This window comes from Alligator sinensis, unplaced genomic scaffold (genome assembly GCF_000455745.1).
Source record: "Alligator sinensis unplaced genomic scaffold, ASM45574v1 scaffold810_1, whole genome shotgun sequence".
In the NCBI taxonomy this organism is placed as follows: Eukaryota; Metazoa; Chordata; order Crocodylia; family Alligatoridae; genus Alligator; species Alligator sinensis.
The window spans coordinates 531,679-544,014 of NW_005842691.1; the positions used below are offsets into that span (position 1 = coordinate 531,679).

A 12,336-nucleotide genomic window follows, 5' to 3' on the forward strand; every position below is an offset into this window, starting at 1 on the left:
AGAGAGAAGAAAGAGAAACATGAAATAGTGCAAACTTGAGTGGACATTTAAATATTTGGCTCAGGAAGACAGGCCAAGTGGCCACTATATTTATGTTTTAGTTATAGATAAACTAAAATAAATTGAAAAATGTTTGCAGTACGTTAAGCCACCTTACCTCCCTAAACTGGTGCACTGACTATTTTTTCTGTGTGGGCATATCTTGTCAAGTTTCTCAAATATGTAAGAAAATTTGCATTTCATGGAATAAACCTGACTCAGATATATTTCATAGATACACAGTACTGTTTAACAGTTCATCTCTTCACAAGCTATGGAAAAAGCACATCGGTCACTAAGAAATGTGCTACCAGAGATGAATGCCACTTCGTTGGCTGTCGCCATCACAGAGAGACTGGCTATACGGTAAGAATCAGTTTTTCCAATGAAGGAAAATGTATGGTTTTCTAAATAAAGATCCTGTTCAAACCTCCTTCCTCATTCATTATCAGGTAAAACTCCGGATGAAGAGAATGAGGTGAGTCAAATGAGACTGTCTTAGGTTTAAATCATGAAAATCAAAACTGCAGAATATGCTAGAACTTTTTACTTTTCTGTGGGTTTGTCTGCACTACAGTCCAGAGATGTGATTGCACCTTATCTAGATGTACCCTGTCCAGGTTATATGCTGATAGCTTTGTATGTGGAGTGACATGGGCTTAAACTGCCAAGGCTTGCTCCAAGTTCCAAGCAAGCTTGTGCAGCCTGCACTGAACTTCATGCTGCTGCACCTCTCTTGCTAGACTTCACTTTGGCTACACCTCTGGAATGAAGTATGTATATAGCTGCTGGAGAAGGTAAACTTTAGTTTTCAGGAATGGTACGTTCTTGGAGTGAGGAAAGTTCAGTACTCCCATTCCATGGTACCAGGTGGAACCATGGCTTCTTCAGATGGGGCCTAACTTTTGGGCATAATGCAAGGGTTTTTGTTTAATGAACAAGTGATAACTTAAATGTTCAAGTTTATTGAACAAGGGATGAACAAAACATAGCCTCTGTAGTGTAGCTGATCCTGTGACAATTGGAAGGATGGGTGGATATTCACAAGTCTATTCAAATAAGCCATCCTCTGGGGGATATGATGATAGTGCACTAAGCTACCTTCTTGAGCAGGGGTGGGTGGGCAAAATATGGCCTGCAAGCTGGATCCAGCCCAACAAGTGAATTTTTTTTTCTGGCCTACGGCAGGTCCCTCATCCCCACTCAGCCCAGATGTGGGGGGCAGCCTGGGCCATGGATCATGTGGCTGGTCCCACCAACTCCAGGCATGGAGGTGCTGCCTGGCATAGAGTGCAGCCTTCCCTATCCCCATGTGCAGCTCTTAGGCACTCTGGGAGCTGTAGTCCACAGGGCCAGGCAGTGCAGGGGCAGTGTGGCAGCTGGACTTGGCTTTCTGGCAGGCCCCTGTGGCGGTGGCTCCTTCTTGCTGCCACTGCCAGTGTCTCTGCCACCACCACTGGACCTGGAGATCCATCCAATGCCCCGACTGGTGATAATGGGGTGGACAGGCCCAGGGCCGGGTAGGTGCAGTTGGCATATCCCCAGCCCCTTCCCCCACCCCCTGGCCCTATATAGCTCACCAGAACTCCTTAAGTGGCCCTTCAGCTCAAATAATTGCCCACCCTTATTACAGAGGATCAGAATTCAGATTCCAACTTGGTCATTCCTTTTCTTGTAAGAAGCAGAGCCATCTTTTATAAAGGAAGCCCTGTGGCTCTGATATGTGGTTAGCAGCCACATTTGACTATTTTCAGTCACCAGGTTTATTCCCCCATAAATCCTAGACAGAAAGTGGATTGTGTATTGGAAATAACAGAGCAATTCTCTGCAGCCATGCCAAAAATGCACTGCCACGCTGATAGGCGAGTATAAATGGAAAGAAACTATGCCTTAACAATGACAAGCGATGGAAACAAATGCTGGAGACCATTTTCAAGGTAACAGTTTCTAAATGCCTGCAAGGTTTGCATTCAGGTGTGATAGATGAGCAAATAATAAATCTTTTACTGTGTAAGATTTCAGACCTCTTAAGACAGCTGACAATCTGTATGTTGAATGTGAAAGGACACACATATGATACCTTTGATCTGAGAAGTTTCTCATTGATGTCAGTGAATGTTGATATACTCTGGGCAGTATATGGTCTTCATGAGTGCCAGGCTCTCTACTGTTACATTTTATTTTGCAAAGTAGGCTATTGGATCTGATTACACTATGCAGATGCCATTGTGATAATAGGTAAGCTCTATGCACTTATATGTCTCACTGTCCTGAATGGTATGTTTGAATGCTCAACATTTCCAGATATTTCAGTTAAAAGCACCCAGTTAGCTGCAAAGATTCCCCATATGTACTACTTGGACAGTGAACATTATCAGTTATTCCCTGGTAGAAATTTGGTGACCTTGTATTTACTAAATGTAAATACAAGGCACAAAATTTGAGACCAGATTGCATAAATCTTAAAAGACAAATGTGAACAGAGAATGCCTTATATTCATTTAAATGAACTTATATTCATTTAAAAATGTGGAGCTAGCAAACATTCAAAAGTATGTTTATACTTAATGATCAGGAGAGAAGATATGAGGGAAAGCTTTACCTACTTTCTGATAGGCTGGGAAATTTGTCTGACATGGCTAACATGGTTATTTCTCATCTGATCATGATGACAGATGTCCATTAATTACACTGTATAATAATTTGAGCTGCACGAACGCTGTAGTGCCTGAATTTGGAGCAGGTGCTGTAATTGATATACTCCATCTACCAACTCAGATCACAGGCTATCAGATAGAAGTGATTAGCTTGTTTAGTAATAGCCCTTGCAATCAGTTGAAAGCTTATATTCCTCTGGTATACCTCTGCTAAAACCACTTCCACCTAACAATCTCCTTTTCATTAACAGGAATGTGTCTCTTGCTGCGAAGGGATGATCTGCAATGTAGAAATACCAACCAATCACACAAATGCAGTGTTTGCAGTAATGCATGCATGGAGGATGTCACATGGCAGCAGGAGGACAGTTAACGTTCCATTGCTTGCATCAGTCCTAGCAGTTGTGTTGCTTTGATGCAGTTTTCCTTGTGATTCTAAGGGCTAAACTTTCTGTGCACTAATGTAAACCAGTAAGAAGAACATTTTGGTTTGAAAAAAAAATCACTGGCACCCTTCATTTCATAACCGTGTAGGAAAACATGAGAAGATGCATGAACTTTGTGACATCTGCCAGTTCTTTAGTGAAAAGATGTGCAAACAGTTTGCAGTATTTAAAACAAAACCAAAACAGACACTATAGTGGACTTAACCAGTTATCAGAATTCTTCATTTAGTGGTAAAAGTATATGCGTGCTGCACATTTCTTGAACAAAGAAAATAAATATCCGTTGGCAGTCACTCTACCAAGTGAAACAAAGGAAACTTCTAGATGGCAAAGTTAAGCTGGAGTTGTGCCAAGCTAGTCTTCATAGGATTTTATGGTATTTTTCAGAACTGACTTGTAGCACTGGGTCTGGTAGCTGACTTTTCATCAACAAACATGTTCTTAAATTCATGTTTAATTGCAGTACTCTTAGAAATAACAGTACATATTCCAAGAAAGTGTCTGAAAAAGCACATTTCCATTTTGGTCACAATTCCCATGCCAACTGAAAATTATGCAAAATAAAACTTTAACTGTATTTGTCTCTCATGTCTATGCCATTGTTGCACATTCTCAAACTATAAAATGAAGTGACTCCATGTGCAAGTCAAAATTCTGATTAAAGATTATAAATTGCTTCAGTCCCTAATGTCATATTTAGGGATGTACCGGAAAGTGGCCTCATTTTTGCAAGACTGTTGTCTCTCATTGTCTTTAGCGTTTCTGACTGCTGAGCACTTCCATTTATCTAGTCACCTGCGTATAGGACCATAACTTCAGGCACCCAGTTGAAAAGTTTGACCAAAAATTCTAAAACTAATGTACCAGTCTTACTATTTTCTTTCATAGCTATAGTAGGAGTTTTAAATTTATGTCCATATTTTGAACATCTGCAAATATTAAAAGTGATAGAATTTAAGTTACTATTGGATCTCATAGAATTTGTGATGAATATTGTATTTATTACACATCTGAGTTTTCATCCTTCTGGTTCCAGTGATGGATGTATTCAGATTTACTATCTCTCTGGCCTGAAGAGGTCAATCCTGAAAACAGAGATTGACTACATGTTAGATTCAATTGTATATGTTATGTGCCAGTGTAATCCATTGTGCACTAGCCCTGTTGTAAGTGTAGACTCAAGGGCCAGGTACAGACATTACACTTTTACCATTAGAATTGATTAGAAACTAGTCTATACTTGTAACAGAGCAAAAGTTCAGCACACAAAACCAGTCTATACTAATAACAGACCAGAAATTTGGTACATGTAGACTAGTTCAAAAATGACAAAACCCAGTGTAAGGTTTGCCCACTCCCAACCGAAGGCCAAAATATGTTCCGTTTGCTGTTGATCTAAACTTTGCCACTTACAGAAAACCGCGTAACAGATCAATCCCACCTTGGGCTTTTGAATGTCTGTACCTAGCTGAGGCTTTTCTGCAGCCTTCCAGACCTGTCCTGGTTGTGGATATGAAGTTAAAAGCATTCCTCCTTGCCTAGTTACATCATCTCTTCCTTCACTTACTGGATCTGTCATCCCCTCTGAGTTGTAGTGTGACTTGAATCTGACCCATAACCTTTGGGCAGAGAAATTGTATTGCATTCAAGACTATTTGGGTTTTTTATTTATTCGTGTAATCTTTACAGATTTAGTTACTTTTGATTTTACATTGTCTTTGTTATTCTTCATAAATCAGTAGGGTTGGTTGAATAACGAGAAGAAAACATTGAACATTTTGTTCCAATATTTAATGAGAGGTTTTAATTGATATTTCAAAATACATCAGAGATTGTCAATTGAATTGGAAAACATTGATTTAGTAGATTAAGTGATACATAGTTGTTGCTTGTAAATCCTTTTCTTATTCTTGTAAAGTGGCATGCTGTATTTAAAATGACAATTGGAAGACCTCTGTGTTAAGACTGTCAAAATTCATCATTTTTGGTAACTGCATTAACAGATATCTAAAGATGTTCATGGAATATGTACATTTGTGATGTGACATAGTATGATGAGGAGGCACTTTAAAAGTATAGGATTTCAAGGTTATAGATGCCAACCAGTCCCTCGCTTGTCAGTGTCCGTGTGCCCTGCCAGTGGACCTTTGAGCACTTCTTTTTTGGGGGCAGTCCAACAAGCTATTAAGAGGATTTTAAGGGAAATGTTCTTTTCCTCAAAGGTCATGCCTAGGTAACACAGCTGCAGCTTAATTATTATTTTATTGGTTTCACAAGTGGTGGCAGCTGTAGTTAAGATTGCTGAACACTTTGTTTTATTGGTCTCCTGTTTTCACATGTTGTTTTCTTTTGGGCTGACATCTTCCAGGCTTGGTTTCTGCCCAAAGGTGAATTCCTTAGGAAAGTTTAAGCAAATGTATTCAACTATTTTCTCAATTATTGGAGAGTGTGAAGAAATCCTTTCGTTACTTCTGACTCCTGCCCCCAGCCAGCCCTCCAGGCCCACGGTGCCCTCTCAAATTTTGTTTCTTGGAGTTATTTTTGCAGTTGAAAATTAACATTAGCTCTTAACATGGCTTACAGCTTTAGGTGAGTTTACTGTAAATAGTTTTAAAAGATCTAAAGGCTCAGAGTTGTTTATACAGCAAACAACACTCCAAAGCACACAGTCCTGGAGAACAGTCGAGGCTTGAAATGCTGGCTGCAATGGTAGGACTACAGGTCTGGCAATAATGGACCTTTTAAGAGTTTGGCAGTTCTAAAACAAACAAAAAAATACTGTGCTGAGGTTGAATCAAAACCATTTCTCCCCCCCCAAATCATTGAGGAGTGGAGGGAGAAAAAAAATCAGTTCAACAGATGGCTTTGTTTAATTTTGAGCATTTTAAAGAGTAAATTTGAAGAAAATTTCACATAATTTTGAATTGAAAAACCAAAATACCCCATTTTGACAGTGCTGAAATGTTTCAGCTTTTGGGGAACTTTGGTTGATGTTTGGCGTTTTGTTTGGTGTGTGGGTTTTTATTTTTTTTTATTTGTTTAGTATAAACAGCTCAATGAAGCCAACCTAGATTTATACATTTTAATGTTTCCAAATCTGTATCCCCCAGGATTTTGGCCAAAAAAATGTTATCTAGAATTAGTTAGAACATTCTTTTTCTGTTCTAAGGCTTTTTTGAACTGGGTAAGATTATATGTTGTACAGACACAGAAGAGGAACGTGACTGCGGGAGTCACTTTTCTGTGGCTGACTAGCGCAGAATACTAAAGATGTTGATAGGCTACAGATGGTCTTGGTTTATTGGTGCATAGTATGTGTAGACCTCTGGGCAGTTTTGTTTTTTCTATTTATTTTTTTACCTTTTAAACACTCTAGACAAGTAAATGCAAAAAGCCTGTCAAGGCACCATGAAGGTCTTCTAAATCAGTCAGGAAAAGTGAAAGTTCAGTTTGACTGCACAGTCTTATGCAGCTGCTTTGCACACAGGTAGAAGTAAAACCTTTGTATTTGTGATCACATTTTATTTTGGGTACATTTGCAGTATGTAAGCTTCTAGATAAATATTCTATGCTAGGGTTAGAGAAATAGCGAGACTACATATATTATGCAAGGTCCATATTAAACCTTAATTTTCCCATGTTTTGATTTCGGAGGGATTTCATATGCATTCATAATGATATAGTTCAGGGTGCACAACTCAGACTTTACTGAGGGCCACTTGCAAGGTATGCTATCCAATGAAGCCACTAAAAGGAGCAGAGGCTACTTTGGTGGGCAGAGCTGGGGTTGTGGGGGCGTAGGGTTATGCTGAGCTCAGGAGAATAGGGGTGGGTTAGTCTTACTGGTCCCCTTGTCACTCCCTTACAGTTACAGAATTAAACTACCAGAACCAGACTTTGAAAGCCATGATTTGATGATGGCTGGCTAAGCCAGCAGCAGCAGCAGCATCTCCCATGAGGAAAGGGGAGTGACATTGAGGAGTGGTAGCCTGCCCCAGCTTCACGTATCCAGAGCCTCCTGCCACTCTTCCAGCACTCTGGGCCCCCTTGCTCAGTGCCCAGGGCTAGTGCCCCCTTTGCTTACCCCTAGTGGAAATGTAAGCCCTCAACACCTTTGCAAATGGGAAATGGACTGCACATGAAGGTATAGGCACAGATTAATGAATCACTGCACACTTAGGGCACAGCTTGCTGTGACAGAATGTCATTTGACTCTGTTTTGCTTTTCTAGTCCTATTTTGTTTTTTATGGTCAAGGAAGAGTGATGAATAAGTGGTTTAATAAAACACCATGGTAGGTCCTTGGGATTGTCCTTATGGGCACCATGTTTTGCACACTTGGGTGTATTTATTTTTGCATTTAATGAATAGGTTAAAATATGGGCTAAGTACTACCCTTTATCCATGTGTAACTCCCATTGTCCTCTTTGGGAGCATGTGGGGAGATTAATTGTTTCTAGAACCATGATTTTCAGCAACTAGACATTTTGGGCATTTTAACTCTTATGAATATGCTCCTACTGCACACATGTTTACAGCTTACAAATATCCATGACTCTTTAAGTGCTTTTGTAGTCAGCCAGATGTGCAAATTTAGGGTTTTGTGCATGCACACTCATGTTACGTGCAAAGCAGAAATGAAAATAGCTCTACTTAACCTTTGGTACTCAACATTATTGCATTATCATTCAGTATAGAGCCAAGTGTTATCTTTGAATGCAACATGCACTCAAAACTAACAGGAGCTGTACTCAAGCACATCCAACGACAGAAGGATTCCTGGGATTTGTGCTTTGAATTAAAATTGAATATATTATGTGAAAATCAATCTTTGTGTAACTCCTTGGAGAGTTGAACTTGGCCCATGATGGCTACAGAAACAAACATATCACAATTGCAAATTGGCTATTCAAGCATAACAAAAAGGACCAGGATGTGATATGGCTCTTCTGTTTGAAGTAACTGCAACTCCACCAAATTGTGCAGTTGACAAACAATAAGCAGCTTTGTCTCAATGTTGCATATTTTGTATTGCATTGGGGACAGCCTGGAGCAGATTGATTGATTGTTTTTCAAAGTTTTAATGTATTTGTAAGGAAAAGCCTCCACTGTTTGGTGTTTGTCTGTCTGAATGTTCTTTGCCTCTCTAGTGCTGTTTGAAAGCATGGCACTTAATTAAAGGTATTAAAATATTTGGGATGGAAAATATGCATGTATTAAAATAGTCAAGAAGAGAGAAATGAACTTCATTATTTAGAAACACTGTAGGACTGATTCCTAGCACTTTTATTCCACAAGAAGTCATTGCAATGTCTCCTTTTGCAAGGGAACCCTTGTGAATGTAAGCATAACTCTGGTGATTGGGGGATTCTCAGAAATGTCCAAACCATTTAGCTGAACCTTTCCAGGAAAGTGAAGTGTGACATAGGTTCCTGGCCCAGAAAAGTTCAAGTCCATGTTGGTAACGTTATAAGCAGCTGAAAATGCTGTGTTCAATGGCGAGTATTAGGCATTCTTAACTAAGCATTGCAACCAGGACCACCTATAATGAAAGAAAAAACATATGTTTTGAGTGAAGCCCGTTCATTTGGGTAATGTGAGGCTGAGTACTTCCTCTAATAAAGTGAGCACCCATAGCCCACACAGATTGCAGTACCCGTTTTAGAACTTGACCCAGAACAAGTTGTTCCAAAAGGGAAAAAGTTTTCTAAATGAAATAGAAATAAGGTCATGACCGTTTCTTTCCAGGAGGCAGAACAGATGCTTTATGAGGTGTGCCTGCCTCACTCCCTGAGTACCATTAGAACGGGTGGTGAAATCCTGGTCCTGATGAAGTCAATGACAGTATTGTTGTTGGGCTCAATGTAGCTAGGATTTCACCAGCTATGTTTTTTAAAGATAATGCCTCTTGACGTCTGCTGCCACTCATGCTACCTCTTCCTTTCCCAAAAACAGCTTAGTCTAAGGAGAGACATAATTTAGCCTTAAAGACAGAGAAACATAGACATATAATTGTATTACTGGAATTGTGCATGTGTTTGTATACCCTAAAGGCAGAACAATTATTGTGATTAATATAACAGCTTGGTAAAATAATTCTTCAGGACAAAGCCCAGTTTTGCTAAATGCAGTGTTTAAAAGTTGAAGAATGAGTCTAATTAAGTGGAAACATTTTGCAGGACTGAATGAAATAATGGCATATGTCAAGAACAAGAAATACATTTCCACTGATAAACAAGAAGAGTGTAATAAAGGAGTCTGAGCTAGATGGGAAAGCAGTTTCTTGAGCTAGCCTAAGGCTGTCCAACTTCTGCTCAGGGACTGCACCAGGATGAACTACCCCTCCAAGGCTGGATGCAGTGCAGACAACCCCCCCACCCCACTGCACCATGCAGCTGCAGGCCCTCTCCAAACTGCTGCATTACGTGGGCCCTCCTCTCCCCCACACTGTACCGTGTCCTCTCTCACTGCACCACAAATCCCCCTGCTGCAGTGTGTGCATTCCCCTTGTACTGCACACCTGCACAGCTCCAGGCTCACCTCAGTACCCCCAGCCATGCTATGCTGCATAGCCACCACCCCCGTGCAGCTGGAGCAATGGGGAAGCAGCAGCCAGACAGGGGTCTGTGGTGGTGGGCCGCAACTTAACCCATTGTGAGGCACAAGTTGCCACCAATTGGACAGCCCTGTCCTAGCCTACTTTTGCCCAAAGGTAGAGAAGAAGCAACTACTACTATGGCAACAAAAGGCATGTTAGCTGGGGTGTTTGTCTAGTTCAAAGCTGTCCCAACTGGTGGCAATAAATTGAAGCCCATGGGGCTTGTCTGGGCAGCTGGGAACCACTTAATATTGATACAACTCCAGAACCCCAGGAAATGAATGTCGCTGCTGCTCACCCCACACCATCTTGCCCGCTGCCAAATTTGGGGTCTTCAGCCACCGCTCAGTGGCAGGGGAAAAGGGGTGCACGTGGCGGCAGCATTCCCCCCAGCATTCTGGAGTTGTGTCAATGCAGCGGCTCTGGCAGCCACCCCAGGAAGCCGCCACCCTGCCACCAGATGCAAGACATCCCACTCATAAGAAGGCTGTGGTCCAGATCTGGCCTTCAGGGCCAAGTACTCTGAACAGCCTGGGTTTAGCTTATTTCTCCAAAGGCAGAAGGGCAGCATGGCAACTTACTGGTCAGTGCTCACAAGTGCTTCATTTCTACAGTGCCACCCCTGCCCTCTGCCTGATTTCACACTACTGTGGCCTACTACCTTTCTTTACTTGGGGAAGACATGATGGGGAAAGAAGAACCCTCCTGTAGTTACCAGTTACTTCTCCTTGATGAAAGAAATGCCTCACAACTAGATTTTTGCCTAAAATCTACCCTTTGAAACATCTTGAAGTACCTTGTGCAGGGAATTTTCACCATGTTTTGAAAGCTTTCTGCTAAGTAGTCCTTTTTTCATTTCTGTTGAATTCCATACAGATTCTCTGCCATTTTGGAAGCAGGAGGGAGAGCACCAACTTTGCATTCCTCTCCCCTCCCTATATGCACTCCCAGTACATGAACTTAATGTATTTGCTGGCTATAACCCTTTTTTGGGATGCAGATTCCTTTTGGATAGAGATTTTTTTCCTTTCCTTTGAATGTGTCCTATCATTACATTGTGATGGGTAAAGCTTCTTGTCATCGAAGGAGAGGAGAGAGCAGAAGAAGGAAAAGGAGAGGAATCCCAGCTTACAGCCTACTCGCCCTTGCAGATAGACCTGCAACTTTTACAGACTGAACTGTGGCTCAAGGATTGGATTGTTAAGTCACCACAAGACCCATCAATGAACCATGGTAGAGATCATCCTCAAATCAAGGGATTACCATCACTGGCCATATCTACACATGCATGTGTGTTTGGTTCCCCAGGGACAACCAGTAGTGGCACACCTCGTGCCACTGCTAGTTGTCCCCAGAGAATGCCTGTGCCACGCGCCCTCTGGCTTGCGGCAGGTTATCTTTTGTAGGCCAGGGGAGGCTGGGACCAGTACTGGGCTGGGCCCAACAGCCTTACCTGGGGTCCTGGAGGCCTCCTGGGGCTGCAGTCGTGGCAATCCAGCCATGCAGGGCCTGGCCAGCAACCAGAGTGGCACACACTGCTCCTGTGTGCGCTCTGAGTGGCACATTTTGAGTGGCACACACTGCTCTGCTTTTTTTTTCTGCAGGTTTTTTTTGACCCCTAGATATCCAGGGGTCAACCCCTCCCCTCCCCTCGTGGTGCTCCCTTGCAGTGCAGAGAACAACTGAACGTGCAGTATGTGGCACTGCGGATGTGTCTGTGGCACCACATACTGTACAGCCGTGCTTGTCTGGATGTGGCCACTGATGCTAGGTTGTCATGTTACCGTAATGCATCTAGACTTGTGGGGAACTTCTATCTCTGTCTGCCTAAACTATTGGCTTTTTGTAAACTTCTGTTTGAATATAAGGTGTCAAGATATAGCTCACTTATTTACTCATAAGATCAATGCACACAGGACTGCTCAAAGTCATAGTTAATAGGGAGTTGTTTGCATACATGACTTCATACATTAGGTGAACTCAGATAACTCAAAGTAAAATTTAGGATTAAAGAGACATTGCCGTGCACTGAGGGTTCACAAAACACCTATTTGGATTACCATATTTACCAGAATCAGAGATGACTTTACATTGAAGATGAACCACCAGTAATTAGATTCTTCATATGGAAAGTTATAAATGTCTTATAATTTTCCATGTAGAGAATCATGGTCATAGAGGTAATCTTAAACTCCCTGCCTCCTCCCCACCCCCATGGTTACAGCAAGGAAAGCAGTGGCAGGGGGGCAGGTGGCCAGATCCCCACTTCTTGACCCCATCCTCCTCCCTGGCTCCTTGCTCGCCTGCTGCCTACTCTTCCTGGCCACCTGCCACCCTTCCACTTACCTTCTGCAGCAGCTTTGTATTTTGGGCAGTAAGTGGTGGTGGCCATGACCCAATTTGATCCAACCCAGAAGCAGCGATGGCAGATCTGGGCCAGGCCAGGTTAAGGTCAGAACTGGAACTAGAGCAGAAGGTAAGTGGTGGTGGTATGTGTGTATGTTGGGGGGAGGTAGGGGGCTGGCTATGTGGTCTCCCCTGTTCTCTGTCCACACTGTTGCAGTCTCACCCAGGCATGGGAGAGGCACTTGTTATTC

At 42.1% G+C, this 12,336-nt stretch overlaps 1 protein-coding gene across 11 annotated transcripts in view; it reads left to right on the top strand.

Annotated features, from left to right (window-relative positions):
* LYPD6B (LY6/PLAUR domain containing 6B) overlaps positions 1–3,719 on the top strand; it is a 70,314-nt gene extending 66,595 nt beyond the window's left edge. For 9 of the 11 annotated variants that reach the window (XM_025215988.1, XM_025215987.1, XM_025215986.1 and 6 more), the window contains 2 exons: positions 275–405; positions 2,948–3,719. In XM_025215988.1, the coding sequence (XP_025071773.1) occupies positions 275–405; positions 2,948–3,112 (296 nt within the window). In that variant the 3' untranslated portion in view covers positions 3,113–3,719. Of the gene's footprint in view, positions 1–274; positions 406–491; positions 518–616; positions 977–2,947 lie in introns of those variants that run through there. The other 2 variants (XM_025215993.1, XM_025215992.1) reach the window with 2 other exon arrangements.
* Positions 3,720–12,336: the final 8,617 nt, after the last annotated feature.